The sequence below is a fragment of the Haliotis rufescens genome, unplaced genomic scaffold (assembly GCF_023055435.1).
Source record: "Haliotis rufescens isolate VD_foot unplaced genomic scaffold, xgHalRufe1.0.p SCAF_9, whole genome shotgun sequence".
NCBI lineage: Eukaryota > Metazoa > Mollusca > Gastropoda > Lepetellida > Haliotidae > Haliotis > Haliotis rufescens.
In genome coordinates, this window is record NW_025964383.1 from 17,492,381 (window position 1) to 17,514,642 (window position 22,262).

Below are 22,262 nucleotides of genomic sequence, written 5' to 3' on the forward strand. Positions count from 1 at the left end.
TTACTGTATTCTTCTAATTATTATCATTATTGGTGTCACTGTAGGGAGTGGATTTTGCACATTATAAATATAAATGCATATTCTGTTTCATATGAGGAGATGACAAGGATCAGCTCACACGACTGAAATCTAAGTGATCGTATGTGTTGGCCTGCTTGTCGGTGCCTAACATCAGTCTTCCGGAAACATCATCTCATCAGAAACCACTGGACCAATAAGGCTTACTTCACGTTCTTGTTCCCACCAATGATAATGCCTAAATTTGTTCAAGAGCTTTGAATCTGATAGTGGCTGCTACGCAAGCTCTATTGAAAAAAGCTATTAATGGCCAGTACACATCCATGTATTTTGAAATAAGATATATGTGTATTTTTCTTGTGATATATCAAATTCTATCACCATAAATCTCACCTGTCATATTTCCACATATTGATGAAACCCTTTATATCGACAGTGACAATGTTTCCCAGCTTGTCGACGAAGCCGATGTATATAATGGGATGTTTGTGTTGACGGAACAGTTCTGCCTCCAAGCCTTGTCCAATCAGATTGATGCCATAACTTGCATCCTAAACGAAATTCATAAATCATAAATCAAAAGAAAAATGAACATATTTCTTTAAAATTTCAGCCAGGGTTGAGTTAGTTTTATATTTTTAGCGTGACACAAGAAACAATCAGAAACAAAATGGCGTGATCCTGGGCTCATTTTCAGGCTTGGTCTAGATGATATAATTTGTATGAAACTGAGACACTGTGTGCAATTAAGGTCATATTTTAATGCTAGTTTCATAAACAAGGTGAGGTGAGGTGAAATGGGGTTTAACATCACGACCAAGCGATGTGCATGCATGTGTGTGTGTGTGTGTATGGCTGCTTGTACTAGTCCGGACTGATGCCGATTTATAGTGCTAGACCACTGAGATACCATGCTGCAGTTTAACACGAATACCCCACTCAGACACAGAATACTGACTCCCAGCCGACCAGTCCTTGTTTTAGCCCCTAAATGCTGAACACCAGACAGGGTACCAACAAACACCATCTTTTAACGTCTTTTGGTATGAAACGGCCGGGGATTGAACCCCGGACCTTCCGCTCTCCAGGCGGACGCTCTACCACTAGACCACTGAGACGGTCAACAAGCAAGGTGGTGTCAGAACAACTTAATCAAACTTGCTTAGGTTGTGAATAAGCCTGAGCCTCATCCCCCTTGGGAAAGAAAAATGATGGTCTAAGATATATATTCAATACCAGCTAGGGCTGTGATGGGTACTCAAGTTCCTGCTAATGGGCCTGTTTTCAAGGACTCAAGTACCCAAGCTCCTCACAGCGATAGTACGTTCCCGGAGCTCTCTATACTATCGCTGCCACCAGTCAAAACTCCCCACTGTGAATAGGTGGCCACAACCATGCTTGGAGTTGAACTCGCAACCGAATGACTGTTATGTTTACAAACAAGTGACGACTGTCGTGACGCCGAATACACTTATCGCTGCTAAATTTCTTTCTTCGTTTGTCAATTTAAATTTCTGTTTCATTAAAACTATCGTGTTATTGATATAGTAAGAAATTAAGGGAGAAGTTGGTTAATTTTCCGTTAGTCCGCAATCTGGAACCAATCTGATTATCAAAACAACAAAGTAAATTCATCTGGAAAACATGGTCAGTCGTAAACCTTTTCAAATTGAAATATGATGGCATTCCCAAAGACATAAACAAAAGTTACTACATATGGGGTTGGAGGGCAAATTTCAAGATTCTAGTAATGGCGTGCCCACACTGGTGGCAGCGATGTTACCGAGAGTGTAACGAAGGTGTCACGCGCTGGGAAGGAGCTTGTCAAGTACCAGTGGAAGGGAGATAACTCTCAATCTTACTTTTGACAAGGACAGATAACGCTCAGTGGTACCAAGGTTAGCCAAAAAATGGAAGAGAAACGTTCCAGCACTGTATGGTCTCATTTTGACCTTGATACAGTTAAAAAGAAAACAATGCTGTTTATTTGGCATACTGCAAGGCTACACAGACACTTCAACCAGCTCAATACCTAAGCATCTTAGTATGAAACACAAGCTGATCCCAGTCAAAGTAAAACACTGGTAGACTGTTGACTTAGGTAGTTAACCTAGTTATTTTAGAAAAGAAGAGTTGAGGGATGGAAATTAGTCATTATAAAGGTAAGCATTATGACTCTTTTCGCATGACGTTAAACATTATTTCAGTGGGAGGAGCTGAAATTACCATCGATAGTATTTTGGTAGTTGTCCGAGAGTGGATTGGGGATTTGGACACTCACTGCAGTGACAGAGTTAAGAGTTGATAAGAAGTACTATCAGACTCTTCTATGCATCCCCTAGGTATGTGTTGTGCATTAATAAGTCCCGCAATACACAAGCCGTAGTCACGTCAAAATAGTACACAATTTTATTAACCTACCTGTCATATAATTCATATATTAAATCTATCACATTTCACAATGTCTGAAATACGTTTTCCATTTAAATTTATAATTTTTTATCGATAGATTAAGAAATGATTCACTATTTCTCGCAATATTATTGAAAATAAAATTCTCGGACACACACTTCGAAAACAGGTCCACCTCGAACATGTCAAAGAGCAAAATAAAGACTTTTGAAGCAAATCTATAAATATATTATACAAAGTAATAAATACAATGAACAAAACTATTTCTAAAAGTTGTCAAACTTACATCTAAGTTATTATTTCCATCTTTTCGTGCAATCATGTGTAATGCAAGTCAAATGACATCTCGGCTTTTGTCACGTCACTCGGACACGATGTTTAATGGCAAAATATATGCATGAGAATTCTTTGTCACAGCTCTTAACCTAGCATGATACATCCATGAAGTTCCATATTTTTAATATAGATCGCGATTTCCTGCTTAAAAACGTTTCAAAATCTGAAATTCATAACACACGAGGACAGTACCATAGCTGTAAATTGATTGGCTGCCTTAGGCCACATGCTCAAATTTGACCAATCACGAACCTTGTAGCAGAATTCAGCAAGAAAGCGTCATTAGAAACCAATTTTTATCCAATAAAATTCCATGTTAGAATTACTACAGATACAGACTCCAGGCAGAGACCATATAATAGATTATTATTATATGGTCTCTGCTCCAGGTGATGTTACGACCGTGTAGATAAAAAAACAAGCTTTCTAGAGGTGTGTCATATGAGAGTCTTCGACGAACGTCGTATTCATATGAGTTTCGAAAACGAAGGTATTTATTCATGTTAATAAATGTGGGAAATAAATTATTTGCTAATTTAACAAGAGAGTGAACCTGGAACAATATTCATTGCATAATGAAACTGTAACACCATTTACAACACCGGTATTCGCTTTTAATGTCTTATCACTTTGAATATATTCACTTACAATCTAAACACACATTGTCGATGACATATTGAAATCTGTTAATGACAGATTATCAATTGTCTCCTACATGCAACGAAAAGAACAGCAGATCGTGGAAAACATGTCTGCTATTAATAACTGTACTCGCGAATAATTCCTCCAAAAGTCGACAATGAGCAGAAATGCATAGTTACTATTTTATTTTAGTTGACAATGCTCATTGGATAAACAAGGATATACCTATGTCATCTAGTAAAATATTGCATCATTCAAGTCACAAATAACAAAAAATCAAGTATACACTAATATACAGTTTCAGGCATAGTGACCGCCTCCGTGGTCTAGTGGTAGAGCGTCCGCCCAGAGAGCGGAAGGTCCGGGTTCGAGCCCCGGCCGTGTCATACCAAAGACGTTAAGAGATGGTACTTGTTGTTACCCTGTCTGGCGCTCGGCATTAAGGGGTTAAAACAAGGACTTGTCGGCTGGGAGTCAGTATACTGTGTCTGAGTGGGGTATTCATGTTAAACTGTGGCATGGTATCTCAGTGTGCTGGCACTATAAATCGGCATCAGTCCGGACTAGTACAAACATACACACGTACATGCACGTCGCTATATAAGTGCAATAATCTTGGACGCAAGGTTAAAGCCCATTTCACCTTACCTCAGGCCTAGTGCTATGACTTGTACATATTATAATAGTTATTTGATAAAAGATAATTTCGAATGTTTTTGGCTGGTCTTGTTGATTTAACCAGTGGCTACCTGGAAATAAAATACTGGTAGTCATATGGCTACTTGTTAAAAATTTTAACTTTGAGGCCTGACCGAATGATCATTAGCTTGACTTACATAGATGTTGGAGTGGTAGATTGTTGGGGCCTCCGAGTACTCCATAGTCTGGTCAGTGTCGGCCATCACGGACAGCGGCTCCAGGTTGCACTTCAGCATGTCCCCATTGTCCAGACAGGCACACACAGAGTGCTGCCGTCACAAACACACAAACACAAATACAATGGAGGAGCTAAAAAATCAGGTGACTATAACAAGATGGCACCTGACTGACTCGTCTCGCTTGGCATTATCACAGTTATATTGACAAGATGTGGTCATTTGACTATCCAATTGTAAACAGAAATAAATGTTCTCAAAGGTAAGACTTCATTTTAGTGTATTGCCATTGTTATTACTATATTAGACAAGTTATCAGAAATACTTCTATGGGGCTCGAAAACACTGGAGGAAAATATATTGCAAAAAAATAGGAACGTACTGTAAATCTTGAAATTAACGCGAGGATTTTAAAAGATAACTGATCTCTGTTATCCCTTCAGACGAAATGAGTGAGTGAGTGAGTATGGTTTTACGCTGCTTTTAGCAATATTGCAGCAATATCATGGCGGGGGACACCTGAAATGGGCTTCACACGTTGTACCCATGTGGGGATTTGAACCCGGCTCTTCGGAGTGACGAACGAACGCTTTAACCACTAGGCTACCCGTAAAAGGCGACTGCTTGTCGTAAGAGGCGACTAAAAGGATCGGGTGGTCAGGCTTGCTGACTTGGTTGATGCATGTCATCATATCCCAATTGCGTGGATTGATGCTCATAATATGAATTACTGGATTGTCTGGTCCAGACTCGATTTTACAGACCTCCGTCATATAGCTGGAATATTGCTGAGTGTGGTGTTATACAAACAAACACAAACACCTATCCAACATAACTGGTTAGCATAACATTCATTTGTTTGTAATCTGTGTTGTTTAGTGTCATACTCAGCAGCATTCCAGCTATATGATGGCAATCTTTAAATAATTCAAGTCTGGACCAGACTAACCAGTGATTGATATTCTGAGCTGCAATCCACTCAATCAGTTATCACCGAGCCAGACCACCCAACATTATGAACTTGGGAACCAATTCTATACCAGAATCAGTTGCTAGGTACCAGTTCTAAACATTTGTAAAGTATAAACCAACAAAGATGTGACAAAGATGAAGATGTTGGAGCTGACTGACCTGTGTTCCGAGCAGTGTAAAGCTGGGGAAGAACGCCCCCTTGACAGGACTCTGGGGACTAGACAACACATCCTGCTCAGAAAACGGACCTGCTTGGAAAGAGATGATGGTATCACTATAGACCAGCTTGTACGGGGCTTATCCTTAATGAGTCTAAATTGAAGTATTTGCTGAATGTTTTTCTAATATAGGTGATGACTGATTTACTTAAAATAAAATAGTTCAAGGCAATCTATGTAGACATATCTTTTGTCTTATTGGATATTATGTCTGGGAGATGTGATCTTGTTATAAATGTTGTATCATGATAGATCTATGAAACACAAATGGAAAGTTTCAAACAGTGAACGGTCCTTTATGCAACCTAAGACCACGGAATTACAAGTGATCAGTTTCTTCTGCAACACTGTAGACGATAAAACTTGGTGCATGCACATCAAAAAACTGATTTCAAGAAAAATGTATGTCCGCGGCCAGCCACAATCTGTACAATCTCCTAGTAGTATAGACTCTGGGGGTACCAGACCACCCCTGTCCGAGGCCAGCCACAATCTGTACTATCTCCTAGTAGTATAGACACTGGGGGTACCGGACCACCCCTGTCCGAGGCCAGCCACAATCTATACAATCTCCTAGTAGTATAGACACTGGGGGTACCAGACCACCCCTGTCCGAGGCCAGCCACAATCTGTACAATCTCCTAGTAGTCTAGACACTGGGGGTACCGGACCACCCCTGTCCGAGGCCAGCCACAATCTGTACAATCTCCTAGTAGTATAGACACTTGGGGTACCGGACCACCCCGCCCGGGGCCAGGCCTAGGCCCTGAAATTGCTTCCATGGAAGTCTGCTAATTTTTGCTAAGCAGTTGCTACAGTTTGCTTTGCAAAATCTAGCCACTGCTTAGCAAAATAACAACTGCTAAGCAAAATCTAGCAACTGCTAAGCGAAATCTAGCAACTGCTAAGCAAAATTTACTGCAACTCCATGAAAGCGTTTTGAGGGCCAAGGCCTGGTCCAGGACAGGGTGATCCGGTACCCCCAGTGTCTATACTACTCTTCGTGTCTGCTTCCATAATCTAGAAATCCCACGAAAACAAGTACCCGAAATGAGCTGTAGACTAGTTGGCTATAACTCATCACATCTATCCCCTTTACAAAATTCAAATGCTGTCAATAAAACCTGTAGTTTGTAATTTTGAGGTGAAAAAAGCTTTGCTTGAAGAAAACAATGGCTGACCTTGTTGGTAGGTGAAATCCTTCTTGTCGCCATCAAGGAGTGCGATACGTGCCAGCTGCTGAGGAATGTAGCCAGCTGAGTCGGCCTGAATGTCCAGACCCCGTACGTCCGACCTCTGGGTCCCTCCACCATCGAACGACCACACGATCAGCATCCCCTGAAAAGTCAGCCAACCGTCCAGTCAATCACAGTCTGGGAGACAAAGTAGACACAATTTATGGACAACAACTTCTTTAATACTGTGAAAAGCGACGGTTCGGTATAGATCCTTATACCGTTGTCAAGCAAGGATCAAAACCGAAATGTCACTTTTCACTCTATTTAAGAAGTTGTTATCCATAAATTGTGTCTACTTTGTCATCCGTCAACTTCTAAGTAATGCCTATCAAACAATACAATCTGGGAGGGAGAGATTGAATTATTCCTTCCCTGTTATTTTTCTTTTGTTTTACACCATAGTCACAATATTCAAGCTACAACACGGCAGCAAGTAAACGAGACAAAAACCAAGGAAAGGTTAGTGTACAAAAGTTCTTTTGACCGGAAAAAACGGTGGTTGACATATGAAGCATCACCAACAAACCAAGTCACCTGACCTCCAGATACAGTTTAGCTGCCACCTACAAGTGCGGACACATTATTCTGGGTAAGACTTGTGCCCGCATCATTCCCCTAAAAATATAGATATACAATCAAACACCAAGTCATCCGAGGTTCGGCCCAAACGAAAATGATGAATAAAGAAGGAAAGTTTGACACATCAAGTTTGACAAATCAAAGTTTGACACATCAAATTTTGACACATCAATGTTCGACACATGAAAGTTTGACACAATGGTGTTTGACTGTATATAATTGGAAGGATTGAGTGGCACAACCAACATACAGTCATCCCCACGGCAATGCGGGTCTCAGGGTCCATGGATGACCCCCTGCGTTATCAGACACCCGCGTTATTCCAATTATGGAAGGTAGGTTGGGTGATAGTTAAACTAATGAGGACTCAAATACATGTTTGTATATGCACACTTGAGGACATATGTGCATAAATAAGCATGCATGGTTACGACAGAAAAATTGACAGTGTTTGTGAGAAAAATAAAAATGTAGGATTTTATTTTTGTGTTTTTTCTTCGAGTAAGATTGATCTTGAATTGTACAAGTTTAGGTGTTCCTTTATTGTTAACTACTTTGACTGCTGGGCCCATTTGAATGCAGATATGGTAAGATATACATGTATAAAATAATGTCTACTTAGATCAACGGTAAGTTACAAACTGCCAACAGCATGGACGTTCAGCCATTTTCTGAGAGTAGCCACTACGCACGATACTCTCGACAAATAAGCCAGTGAAAACACGTTTCAGACTGCAAATTATTATACTGGTATTAAATAACATTAGAGTTTGATATTAAAAAAACAATGTTACAACAGTATAACTATAGTCTTTCCTTCTTCTTCTTATCCCTGTGTGTGCGTGTGTTACTAACATAACCACTGAGACCACATACCCCTGTGTTGATGGTGGAAAGTCTGGACCCGTCCATACTCCATGCTATATCTATAACACCGTCGTTAGCTCGGTCAATGTTGTGGATGGCTCTGACAGGCCGCCATGGCGCCATCCAAGTATCGTACACAACCAAATCACCTGCAAGACAGAGACCACGTTACGGCCATTTACCCAAATGTTTATCTTTGTCAACATGTGTTTACTGTAACAATTACATTTACTAGTGAGACACTCTTCAGAGTCTTACAGATGTTTTTGTGTTTGTTTGTTTGTTTGTTAGTTGTTTAACGCCGCACTCAGCAATATTCCAGCTATATGACAGCTGTCTGTAAATAATCAAATCTGGACCAGACAATCCAGTGATTGATATCATGAGCATTGATCCAGGCAATTGGGATACAATGACATGCATCAAACAAGTCAGCAGGCTTGACCACCCGATCCCGTTATTTGCCTCTTATGACAAGCATGGGTTGTCTGTCTGTCTGTGGATCTGTCTGTGACTGCTTGTACTAGTCCGGACATATGCTGACTTTATAGTTCTAGCCCACTGAGATACCATGCCACAATTTAACCTGAATATACCACTCAGACACTGTATACAGACTCCATGCAGACCAGTCCTTGTTTTAGCCCCTTAATGCCGAGCACCAGGCAGGGTAAGAACAAGTTAACGTCTTTTGGTATGCTGCTCCCAGGGATCGAACCACAAACCTTCTGCTCTCTGAGCAGACCTCAAAGACCACGGAGACAGTTGTGGGTGTTTGTAAAGCTCAGCTTGCCATTCAACCTACTGTCAACTTTTGTCTGTTTATTTGTGGTAAACATGTAACTTTGCAGTCAGCAGAATTAAGAAAAAGTCTTTTCTTTTTTTAAAATCTGTTGAAATTGACTGTGATGTTTATTGAATTGAGAATTAGAACGGCATTGTTGAAGATAATGTTGATGATGATGTTGATAATGTTGATAATGTTGATGATGTTGATGATGATGTTGATGATGTTGATGATGTTGAAGATGTTGATGATAATGATGATGATTATGTTCATGTTTATGTTAATGTTGATGATAATGTTAATTTTGATGATGTTGATGGTGGTGGTGGTGGTGGTGCTGCTGCTGCTGCTGCTGATGATGATGTTAATGTTGATGATGTTGATGATGTTGATGATGGTAGTGGTGGTGCTGCTGCTGATGATGTTAATGTTGATGATGATGTTCATGTTCATGTTTATGTTAATGTTAATGTTGATGATAATGTTAATGTTGATGATGTTGGTGGTGGTGGTGGTGGTGGTGGTGCTGCTGCTGCTGCTGCTGCTGCTGCTGATGATGATGATGTTAATGTTGATGATGATGTTCATGTTTATGTTAATGTTGATGATGATGTTAATGTTAATGATGTTGATGATTGTGGTGGTGGTGGTGGTGCTGCTGCTGGTGATGATGATGTTCATGTTTATGTTGATGTTGACGATGATGACGATGATGACGATGGTGATTCACATGAAATACATAGTGCAACTACTTGTGAACACAGCCTCCTATTCACCCACCATGTGCTGTACCCAAAGCAAGGAATCGCTGGTCATGTGACACTCTTGCTGTCTGCACACCCTTGCACTTCCTGCCAACGATCAGCTTCTTCACAGCAGTCTTCAACCCCTGGAGATGACAACAGGTGACACATTTCACACCAGGTGTTCTATTCCTTGTATACAGATGCTAGAACCTCCATGCAGCACTCGCACTTGCTTGATAAAGGGTTTCGGTGTGCCGAAACATTGCATTGAGAGAATAAAGAAGTTGTAACCCACACGTCAACTACAGCTTCATTGAAACTATCTCTATACCTATGTGACTATAAATTAACCCAAATATTTCCAAAATTTTGAACAAGAGAATTTAGAAAAAAAGCATTTCTCATACAAACTGAGTTTAAACTTTTATTCACTTGTGTTGATATATTTGATATCAGAAGGTAATTGGTTCTCTATTGGCACACATGAGCATTAAATAAGCAACACCCACTTTTCCGGATATGTGCTTCATGTTAAACTGACAAAATGACAAAAGACTAGTAAACTGACAAAAAGAACGCCTGGCACTACCATCACACATGTAGATGACACTAGCAATCGGAACCGATTTTTTGGCGTTATGCAAAGAAGTGTAAAAAACCTTAATTTCAACAACGCTGAAAAGCATCCGCACCCAGCCCACAACACAAATAGGACTGTCATATTAGTGTGTGAAACATGATAAACGCCAGATATAATAAGCATGTCAATAATTCGTGAAAAAAAAACAATCAAAATTGTATTTCGGGGAACACAAGCCGGATTGTGTAATTTTAGGTTCAAAATCATAACTATTACACCCAAATCTTATGGTTGGCATTTCTGCTCTGCATCCAAGGAAACTAAGTTATTGCTGGCCAGAGGAACGACCAGGTGGATATAACATATAGAAGCTTGTTCTTCAATCAACTCACTTTCCAGTACTGCTGTTCCCTCTTGTGGTAGATCTTGGCGAATTCCTTCCCACGATTCACCTCCTTTGAGTCCGACCGTGACGACTCATACTTCCTCAGCGACATCGGCTTGATGTGGTCGTACTTGATCACCTCCACATCAGCATCAACATCCTCCTCCCTGCAACACAAACATATCTGTCACACTTCAGTCATCCTTCTGTCAACCTTCTGTCACCCATCAGTCATCCTTCTGTCATCCTTCTGTCAACTTTCTCTCATCCTGTCAACCTTCAGTCATCCTTGTGTGCCCCTGTTGTGCCCAATTAAGAATAGGTCCCAAGCACTCTTGACCCCCTGTGGGTATCGAAATAGAATATATAGTCACCTAATTTCTATTGGTCCACCCCCTGTGAGGCCTGGGTTGGAATAGGTCCCCAGCTCTCTACTGCTTGACTCCCTGTGAGGCCTGGGTTAGAATAGGTCCCCAGCTCTCTACTGCTTGACTCCCTGTGAGGCCTGGGTTAGAATAGGTCCCCAGCTCTCTACTGCTAGACTCCCTGTGAGGCCTGGGTTAGAATAGGTCCCCAGCTCTCTACTGCTTGACTCCCTGTGAGGCCTGGGTTAGAATAGGTCCCCAGCTCTCTACTGCTTGACCCCCTGTGAGGCCTGGGTTAGAATAGGTCCCCAGCTCTCTACTGCTTGACTCCCTGTGAGGCCTGGGTTAGAATAGGTCCCCAGCTCTCTACTGCTTGACCCCCTGTGAGGCCTGGGTTAGAATAGGTCCCCAGCTCTCTACTGCTTGACTCCCTGTGAGGCCTGGGTAAGAATAGGTCCCCAGCTCTCTACTGCTAGACTCCCTGTGAGGCCTGGGTTAGAATAGGTCCCCAGCTCTCTACTGCTTGACTCCCTGTGAGGCCTGGGTTAGAATAGGTCCCCAGCTCTCTACTGCTTGACCCCCTGTGAGGCCTGGGTTAGAATAGGTCCCCAGCTCTCTACTGCTTGACTCCCTGTGAGGCCTGGGTTAGAATAGGTCCCCAGCTCTCTACTGCTAGACTCCCTGTGAGGCCTGGGTTAGAATAGGTCCCCAGCTCTCTACTGCTTGACCCCCTGTGAGGCCCAGGTTAGAATAGGTCCCAGCTCTCTACTGCTTGACCTTCTCCGGAGCCCAGGTTAGAATAGGTCCCCAGCTCTCTACTGCTTGACCTTCTGTGGAGCCCAGTATAGAATAGGTCCCCAGCTCTCTACTGCTTGACCCCCTGTGAGGCCTGGGTTAGAATAGGTCCCAGCTCTCTACTGCTTGACCTTCTCCGGAGCCCAGTATAGAATAGGTCCCCAGCTCTCTACTGCTTGACTCCCTGTGAGGCCCAGTATAGAATAGGTCCCCAGCTCTCTACTGCTTGACCCCCTGTGAGGCCCAGGTTAGAATAGGTCACCAGCTCTCTACTGCTTGATCTTCTGCGGAGCCCAGGTTAGAATAGGTCCCCAGCTCTCTACTGCCTGACCTTCTGCGGAGCCCAGTTTAGAAGAGGTCCCAGCTCTCTACTGCCTGACCTTCTGCGGAGCCCAGTTTAGAAGAGGTCCCCAGCTCTCTACTGCTTGACCTTCTGTGGAGCCCAGTTTAGAATAGGCTCCGAGTTCTCTCTTGCTTGACCCCCCTGTGAGGCCCAGGTTAGGATAGGTCCCCAGTTCTCTAATGCTTGACCTTCTGCGGAGCCTAAGTTAGAATAGGTCCCCAGTTCTCTAATGCTTGACCTTCTGTGGAGCCTAAGTTAGAATAGGTCCCCAGTTCTCTAATGCTTGACCTTCTGCGGAGCCCAGTTTAGAATAGGTCCCCAGCTCTCTTCTGCTTGACCCCCTGTGAGGCCCAGGTTAGAATTGGTCCCCAGCTCTCTACTGCATCTCATTTCCACATTAAGCTGACACACTGAGATGTATTAAGTGGAATACTTTCAAAGCAGCATTTAACCAAACTCACTCACTAACTCACTCACTAATTCACTGAAACACCAAGAGACTCACTCTTCCTCTGGTTCTACATGTTGTTGGGGCTTAGGCTGCTGTTTTTGTTTTTGTTGTTTTGCCTTCTGGGGTTGTTGTTGCGGTCGTGGTTGCGGGTGCTGCTGTTGAGGTTTGATGTGGTGGAGGTGCTGTGTGTGCGCCCATATATCCTTCCTACAACACAAAACACTTCACCTGTTTCACCAGTGAGACAAATTACCCTTTGGATTTGTGTCATAAACACTCAGGTTTAGTCGGTATACACATTAGAAACGACATCATGATGGCTTCTGAGACCAGTAAGCTAAAACTAGGAGTCAAACAGTTGAAAATCATATTTTTAAAAATAAATGTACAACATGAGGACATGACACATTTTACTTGTACAGCTTCCTAATTGTTTGTAACCCAATACCAAAACACTAGCAGACAAATACCTTTTTAACTGATATTTATTGAAGCTTTCTACTTTTGTTTGTTTGTTGTTTACACCTCACTCAGCAATATTACAGCAATATGATGGCGGTCTGTAAATAAACAAGTCTGGACCAGACGATCCTGTGATTGACATCATAAACATCAATTCAGGCTATATCCCGGATCGATGCCATGCTTCAACCAAGTCAGCGAGCCTGACCACCCGATCCTGTTAGTCACTTCTTACGACAAGAATAGTCGCTTTTTATGGCAAGCATGGGTTGCTGAAGACCAATTCTACCCCGGATCTTTTACTACTTAATAGGACTGCATACTCTGACATGCTTAACAGACAATACATATTGCAATATATTTTCTGTGTTCCGGTATACTGGGTAAAAACAATGTAACAAATTTTGTTATTTATTGTATCGTTTGACTTAAAATCTACACAGAAATTCATTCACAAATGATATTTCCTTTTGAAATTGATTCACAAAAAGGTGGAAAAGCAGTGTTTTTTCCCCCATGTTGTTATCTCCCCTGTATCCATGACAACAAAATGATGGCTATTGACCATGCTGAGTAATATTGACTTTAATATGTAGTAAATATAGGATCTGCGTGTACAACCATTGACAATCACTGTCAAACACTTGAGCTCCCAATACATCGCAACACGTATCATGATACAGATACATGAATCACAATAAATTGAATTCAGTTGTTTGGCCAGTACATTGCCCTACCACTTAATGCTACCAATGAGGAAGTACCTGTAGGGCTGGGATGTGTAACTCGGGTACTAGGGTCGGGTGGGTACTTAAAAGGACCCAGGTACTCACAGGACTACCCGGACCCGTGGTTTGTCACGTGATATTTCGTTTAATGACAAAAATTATCTTGAGATCTATGGTTACAGTATACGTCACTAATGTTCGCATTTCTTTCTGACTATGCACCCATTTCTTCTGACCTTTATAGGTTTGAAAAAGATAAAACTTCAGTGTTGCATGACCAGATCATTTTATATGTGTATCTAAATACATTTTGCCTAGGTCAAACTTTTCCCAATCGGACATTTTGGACCCAACTCTTGAAACCTACAGTGGGTAACAGGTAGGGTCAGGCAGTAGGGGGTCAGGTAGTAGGGGTGGGTAGTAGGGAGTTGGGTAGTAGGGGGTCGGGTAGTAGGGGGTCAGGTAGTAGGGGGTCAGGTAGTAGGGGGTCGGGGAGTAGGGGTCGGGTAGTAGGGGGGTCGGGTAGTATGGGGTCAGGTAGTATGGGGTCGGGTAGTAGGGGGTCAGGTAGTAGGGGGTCGGGTAGTAGGGGGTCAGGTAGTAGGGGTGGGTAGTAGGTGGTCAGGGAGTAGGGGGTCAGGTAGTAGGGGCTCGGGTAGAAGGGGGTCAGGTAGTAGTGGGGTCAGGTAGTAGGGGGTCGGGTAGTAGGGGCTTGGGTAGAAGGGGGTCAGGTAGTAGGGGGTCAGGTAGTATGGGGTCGGGTAGTAGGGGTCAGGTAGTAGGGGGTCGGGTAGTAGGGGTCGGGTTGTAGGGGGTCAGGTAGTAGGGGGTCAGGTAGTATGGGGTCGGGTAGTAGGGGTCAGGTAGTAGGGGGTCGGGTTGTAGGGGGTCAGGTAGAAGGGGGTCAGGTAGTAGGGGGTCAGGTAGTAGGGGGTCGGGTAGTAGGGGGTCGGGTAGTAGGGGGTCGGGTAGTAGGGGGGTCGGGTAGTAGGGGGTCGGGTACCCAAGTAGTAAATTGGGACTTGTCGGAGCCCTAGTGCCTGTGGTGCCTGTGCTTCACCTGTGCTGGTTCCTATTGGTCTGCATGGAGAAGTAGCCACGGGACACCAGGTTGAATGCTGGATCTTCAGGGTCGCGACCTTTCTCCTGCCCCGTACTGATACTCTGTAACCAACACAACACCAAATACAACACATGTACAAATACAACACTTGTACAAATTCAACACTTGTAGAAATACACTTGTACAAATACAACACTTGTGCAAATACAACACTTGCACAAATACAACACTTGCACAAATACAACACTTGTACAAATACAACACTTGTAGAAATACACTTGTACAAATACAACACTTGTGCAAATACAACACTTGCACAAATACAACACTTGCACAAATACAACACTTGTACAAATACAACACTTGCACAAGTACAACACTTGTAGAAATACACTTGTACAAATACAACACTTGTGCAAATACAAGCAGTCCTACTAGGGTGGTTACCGATGGCCCAATCGTCTTCATTGCCATGTTGCATATAGGTTTTGTCATGATCCAATGATCTTGTGTTAGTTTCCCAGGTTTTCCTTCATTACGTTTCTTGGTTTGTGTGACACAACATCTACGACTCGGCAAGATTCAAGCCATATGCGGCAGTCTATAAATAACCAAATCTAGACCAGACAATTCAGTGATCGATACAGTGAGCAATGATCCACACCACTGTTTTACCAGGACACACAACCTACCAAGTCATCGAGCCTGACCACCCGATACATTTAATCTGGTCACCTCTTACAATCAGTTAACCCAGAATCCCCTTGGCGGGTTGGTACACGGAATACCTTATCGAACTCCTGATGAGTAAAGCGATGTGTGTGTGTGTGCGTGAGATACCATGCCACAGTTTAACAGGAATATCCCACTCAGACACAGTATACTGACTCCGAGCCGACCAGTCCTTATTTTATCCTCTTAATGCTGAGCGCCAGGCAGGGTAACAACAAGTACCATTTTTTTTGGTATGCTGCTGACAGCGTTTGAACCACTGCACCTTCCACTCTCTGGGCAGACACTCTATCAACAACACCACGGACACGGTTGTTGCTCAGCTTGCCATTCAATCAACTGTCATCTTTTTATTTGTTGAAAACATGTAACTTTGCAGTCAGCAGAATTAAGAAAAAGTTTTCACTTATTATATATTTTATTAATAAGGTTAGTGATGGTGATTTTGATAATAGGTTGAAACCCCAGACCTTCAGCCGTAACGCCTTGGCCCACTTGCACCATGTGATCTTCTCGCTAAGATAATGTTAACTCCCATACTTTAACATAGGCTTATGATAGTCCTTGCGCTAAGATCGTTTTGTGCAAGTGGGCCCCAATGAAATAATCTTCATCCTTAGCAAGACCTGACCCTTCAGTGTCAGTCAACATCGGACTTACCTCCACTGTATTGAGAAGCATACGTGTTGTAAAATTGTGAAATGTGCCAAAAATGTGAACTGTTTCCTGGGCAACCTCCCGTGACAATTCTCTTGTTGCCTGGAAACACAGCAGAGAGATAACTGGAAACATGTTATAACAGAGAATAAACATTTGCATTTACAGAAAACACTCCTGTTTTAAAAATGACGCACTGTATTTTTCCCATGCATCCACAATTATTTTCATAAATCTAATTAATCTTGATAACAATTCAAAATTAGATTTAGATTTAAATTTAATTATATCTTTATTTATCAACTTCGATTTATTGTTTAAATAGGACACTCATATGGTGAATATTTTTTAAATTTTTATTTTTTTTAAATTTTGCTTTAAGTACCATAACTTAGATTACAGACTTATTTTCTAAACACGGGCAAGATTGACGAGTTAAAGATGAAAATGAATAAGTGATCTCTTAAAAGATCTCTTTTAAAGATGACATAAAGGAAATATCCTGCAAGAGTTACTTCACTTCCTCTTATCTTCTTTTTGCATATATATTTTTTATATATGGGGGGCACGGGTGGCCCAGTTGTCTCAGGTGTCATGATTCGCTTTGCAGAGTTGCGTCCCTTGGGCACGCCAGAAACCTATGATTGTGGGTTTGAATCCCGGTTCGCCCTGATTATGTTTCTAGGTTTGTCAGCACCATACCCGTGTTCGTGGGTTTCACCGAAGTGGTAAACATCACTTTAGGCTTTCCTCCCACATTAAGCTGATTCGCCGCGATATAACTGGAATACTGTTAAAAGCGGCGTTAAACCCAACTCACTCACTCACTAATATATATTACTGAAATTTGAGTGTGAAAAATAATAATTCACATGTGGGAAATTTTGTTTTAGTAGATATGTCGTAAGGAAAAAATGCACCAAATGAAATGCTGCTGCTGTTTTACTTGAGCATTCCCTCATCTCACCAGCAGCATGAGCTCCTCGGCAACCAGTGTGACGGCTCGTCTCTCTGCCAGCGCCCCTGCCGTCCTCTCCCAGTCTTCATTCTCGGCTTGTACTATGGCACTGTAAGAAAAAAGGTTCCTGTACTGTTCCTGCCCTAAATACCCAACAATAGATGAAGTCTTCATGTTCGGCTTGTACTATGGCACTGTAAGAAAAAAGGTTCCTGTACTGTTCCTGCCCTAAATACCCAACAATAGATGAAGTCTTCATGTTCGGCTTGTACTATGGCACTGTAAGAAGAAAGGTTCCTGTACTGTTCCTGCCCTAAATACCCAACAATAGATGAAGTCTTCATGTTCGGCTTGTACTATGGCACTGTAAGAAAAAAGGTTCCTGTACTATTCCTGCCCTAAATACCCAACAATAGATGAAGTCTTCATGTTCGGCTCGTACCATGGCACTGTAAGAAGAAAGGTTCCTGTACTGTTCCTGCCCTAAATACCCAACAATAGATGAAGTCTTCATGTTCGGCTTGTACTATGGCACTGTAAGAAAAAAGGTTCCTGTACTGTTCCTGCCCTAAATACCCAACAATAGATGAAGTCTTCATGTTCGGCTCGTACCATGGCACTGTAAGAAGAAAGGTTCCTGTACTGTTCCTGCCCTAAATACCCAACAATAGATGAAGTCTTCATGTTCGGCTCGTACCATGGCACTGTAAGAAGAAAGGTTCCTGTACTGTTCCTGCCCTAAATACCCAACAATAGATGAAGTCTTCATGTTCGGCTCGTACTATGGCACTGTAAGAAGAAAGGTTCCTGTACTGTTCCTGCCCTAAATACCCAACAATAGATGAAGTCTTCATGTTCGGCTCGTACCATGGCACTGTAAGAAGAAAGGTTCCTGTACTGTTCCTGCCCTAAATACCCAACAATAGATGAAGTCTTCATGTTCAGCTTTGGGTCAAACATTCCAATATTTGTTCAAGACACCATGAACACAAATACTTTGTCATGTATTTGCCTTCTTCTCTTCCTTTTTATTAGTACCAGGTAAGCAGTTTCCAAAAAGATGACAACATTCCTTAAATCTGTTATGTCATCAACGGATCCTGACATAACTAAGGGATGCAACTCTGCACAGAGAAATGCAGACTAGGTCACCCAGGATGCTTGTTTTATTGCAATTAAGGAGAGAGATTTTAATTCACTTTCAACAATGCTGATGCAAAATCATGGCAGAGGACATATTCAGGGTAAATCTAGGGTTTGAACCCATGACCAGTGGATCCTGCTGAAACTAAGGGAGGCAAACTTAGTAGGATGGGAGTCCTTCAACCTCAGGGCCAACATTACCCCCCTTACATCTAAAGAATACCCACACATGAAAATAAACTGAAGCAACACAATTTGGGTGTTGTTGTGAAACAAATAAACAAACAAACAAACAACTTCTATTCCAGCAATGTCCGCAGGAGCCTACTCACTGCCTCATCTCTGCCTCGTAGATGTGGATGTCTGGCTTGATGTAGTGGATGAGGAAGTCGTCGATGATGTCCTCCACCAGCTTGCGTACGATGACGTAGTCCCCTAGCTGCCAGTGGTCGTATGTCTCCAGGCCAAGTTCCCCATTGTACGGCCTCTTCTTCGTCTCATATTCAGCTCGAATCTCCTCCCTGTGGGACGTAAACATGCAGTTTATTATTAGGCCTGACCATGTGGGTTCTTGTTATGGATATATAAGCCTGGTGAAAGTAAAATGAAAATATGATTGAACTGATGTTCGAGAAGATTCGGAGTAGAATAGGTCTTCAGCAACCCATGCTTGCCGTAAAAGGCGACTATGCTTGTCGTAAGAGGCGACTAAAAGGATCAGGTTGTCAGGCTCGCTGACTTGGTTGATGCATGTCATCGATACCAGTTGCGTGGATCATACTCATGATATTACCACTGGATTGTCTGATTGACTCAATTATTTACAGACCACCGTCATATAGCCTGAATATTGCTGAGTGCGGCGTAAAACAACAAACCAACCAAATGATCTTTTTCTTCATAGTTTTGTTTTAGGGTTTTTTTAAGAGCTCTTCCTGGAAATTAGGGAAATTTCAACAAGTCTTATTTGTAAAAAATATTTCTAAAATTAGTTCATAGATTGTGTACGATTTTACTTGTTTTTTACGAGTTGTATTTAACACTACTTTGTTTGTTTGCTTGTCTTTTAAAGCTGAACTCAGGAATATTCCAGCTATATGATGACAGTCTGTATATATAATCAAGTCTGGACCAGACAATCCAGTGATTGATGTGAGCAAAGATACATACCATTGGGGTATGTTGACAAGCCATCAACCATCGAGCCTGACCATCCGATCTATTAAACTGACTTTATCGCAGACGCGATATGGTGCCGTAATGCACATTAATGTGGCAAGATCATCACTTTCGACCAGCATAGAATGCCAGAGACCAGTTCCACGCACATCACTACAAAAGTGCAATAATCTTGAATGCTACATTAAACCCCATTTCATTTCACCTCACTGTGTCCCAACCGGATGGCATCCCAGTGATTAATATTATGATAAATAAAAGTGGCAAGACCTTTCCATTTTCAATAGAAATCTCTGCTAAAAGCAGAGTCGATTGTACAATTCTGACTATATCATGAACATGTGTTTATGAATCACTATATCATGCTGATACCAGGTGTTTGCGAAAAGGTGAGCATATTCTGCTCCACCTATGGCACCTGTCACAAACACATGCCAAGGCAAGTGAATTGTTCACCTGTAAAAACACGGGCACATAAGATCAAAGTCAAAACAGGGAATTGCATCAGGACATCATTTTTGTCACTGAGGCATCAGATTCTGAAATGTCCTCCACATGTCTACCATAAAATCTTTTGAAAGCTTTACTGAGACCTTGAATGTTGCAACTTTGATCAAACAACTTCTGAGCAAGAGTCGTAAGATGCTCTTTGAAATCTTGGTAGAAAGAGCATGCTTGATTGTATCTCAAAAGCAGAATGTAAACACCAAGGGCGGGAGCTGCTGGAATATTGCTTGACCAATTTCTCGACCAATGAAATTGCTTGAATCAGGAAGAAGTTCATCGTGTCCGGCTTTGACCAACCTAAGTCTGTAAATGCGGTCCATGGCGTAGGGGAGATCATCCACTGCGCGTCGGACATACGACCCGGCGGAGTGGGCACTGTGTTCGCTCGGGGTCCCCACTCCAAGCATATTGGGGCTGACATTAGGGTTGGCGGCCAACACATCGCTTCCTGAAACACAAGGGTTGAGTTCACTTCCTGTACTTGGTCCTTCCAAAACTTGAACCACAAGGCTAATTGTTGGGGCTGGGACGACACAAAAAACTGTGCGATCCAATGCGTATCACGATACCTTGCTCACTATCAAATTTGTATCATGATACTTACATGTGCTCTCATCTGTGGTCACTAAGCCATTTTTTCAGAGACAGGATGACCAAATTCCTGGCACACTGATGATTTGCAGTTGGCAGTGGCAAGTATGGCACAATGGTTAAAAATACTTTTCACCACTAATTTCGCTGCTAATTAGTGTTTTGTGTAACAATTATTAAAGCAAACACTGAAGGTAAGAATCGCTACTTTTTTCTTAGTGTGTGACTCTGATCGATACTTGTATCAAGAAGTACAAAAATTGCGATCCACGGTAGCTTTTTGTTTGTTTGTTTGTTTGCTGTTTAATGTCACACTCAGCAATATTCCAGCTATATGACGGCAGACTGTAAGTAATAGAGTTTGGACCAGACAATCCAGTGATTGATGTGATGAGCATCGATCCACACAATTGGGATACGATGACATGCACCAATCAAGTCAGCGAGCCTGACCACCCGATCCCGTTAGTCGCCTCTTATGACAAGCATAGTTGCCTTTTACGGCAAGCATGGGTTGCTGAAGACCTGTTCTACCCCGGATCTTCACGGGTCCAATCCACCGATGCATGGGTGTATCGTCCCACGGCTACAAATTATGTATAGGTTAGACCACGAGGATACCAGTGTCTTATTGTTGAAATGGTTTAATTAACCATTTCAACCATATTACACCGGGGTCCGAGTGGTCTAACAGTGTAACAGTGTAACGTCAATACAGTTGTTACTCTGGTAGGTGGTAAAGGGTTAAGCCACAGTTGTCGCAGTCTAGCAGTGTAACGTCAATACAGTTGGTATTCTGGTAGGTGAAAAAGGGTTGAGCCACAGGTGTCAGAGTCTAACAGTCTAACAGTCTAACAGTGTAACGTCAATACAGTTGTCACTCCGGTAGGTGGTAAAGGGTTAAGCCACATGGGTCAGAGTCTAATAGTGTAACAGTGTAACGTCAATACAGTTGTCACTCCGGTAGGTGGTAAAGGGTTAAGCCACATGGGTCAGAGTCTAATAGTCTAACAGTGTAACGTCAATACAGTTGTCACTCCGGTAGGTGGTAAAGGGTTAAGCCACATGGGTCAGAGTCTAATAGTGTAACAGTGTAACGTCAATACAGTTGTCACTCCGGTAGGTGGTAAAGGGTTAAGCCACATGGGTCAGAGTCTAATAGTGTAACAGTGTAACGTCAATACAGTTGTCACTCCGGTAGGTGGAAAAGGGTTAAGCCACATGGGTCAGAGTCTAATAGTGTAACAGTGTAACGTCAATACAGTTGTCACTCCGGTAGGTGGTAAAGGGTTAAGCCACATGGGTCAGAGTCTAATAGTCTAACAGTGTAACATCAATACAGTTGTCACTCCGGTAGGTGGTAAAGGGTTAAGCCACATGGGTCAGAGTCTAATAGTCTAACAGTGTAACATCAATACAGTAGCCACTAGGAGACACATTAACATAAAAAGCTCACAAACTACTTGACTGTCTTGTTACACAGAATCTGAGGGCCATGACTGACAACACCTACACACAAACAATCAGACATGACAACTACACAGCCATATTGTACAAACAAGTACAGTTTGAGGACAATTGTACTGATACAGTTTGTACAATTTTAGACTACTGACTACTCTTTGGTAGAAAT

At 42.3% G+C, this 22,262-nt stretch overlaps 1 protein-coding gene across 2 annotated transcripts in view; it reads right to left on the reverse strand.

Moving 5' to 3' along the window:
• The window catches only part of LOC124119841, a 60,963-nt gene that overhangs the window by 17,871 nt on the left and 20,830 nt on the right, over positions 1 to 22,262 (reverse strand). For both annotated transcript variants that reach the window (XM_048390933.1, XM_048390934.1), the window contains exons 6-18: positions 20,336 to 20,486; positions 18,685 to 18,873; positions 17,219 to 17,318; positions 16,255 to 16,353; positions 14,860 to 14,963; positions 12,664 to 12,816; positions 10,663 to 10,822; positions 9,725 to 9,833; positions 8,167 to 8,306; positions 6,655 to 6,811; positions 5,415 to 5,503; positions 4,245 to 4,376; positions 412 to 569 (exon numbers count right to left, since the gene is read on the reverse strand). In XM_048390933.1, coding sequence (XP_048246890.1) covers positions 412 to 569; positions 4,245 to 4,376; positions 5,415 to 5,503; positions 6,655 to 6,811; positions 8,167 to 8,306; positions 9,725 to 9,833; positions 10,663 to 10,822; positions 12,664 to 12,816; positions 14,860 to 14,963; positions 16,255 to 16,353; positions 17,219 to 17,318; positions 18,685 to 18,873; positions 20,336 to 20,486 — 1,741 coding nt within the window. The remainder of the gene's footprint in view (positions 1 to 411; positions 570 to 4,244; positions 4,377 to 5,414; positions 5,504 to 6,654; positions 6,812 to 8,166; positions 8,307 to 9,724; positions 9,834 to 10,662; positions 10,823 to 12,663; positions 12,817 to 14,859; positions 14,964 to 16,254; positions 16,354 to 17,218; positions 17,319 to 18,684; positions 18,874 to 20,335; positions 20,487 to 22,262) is intronic.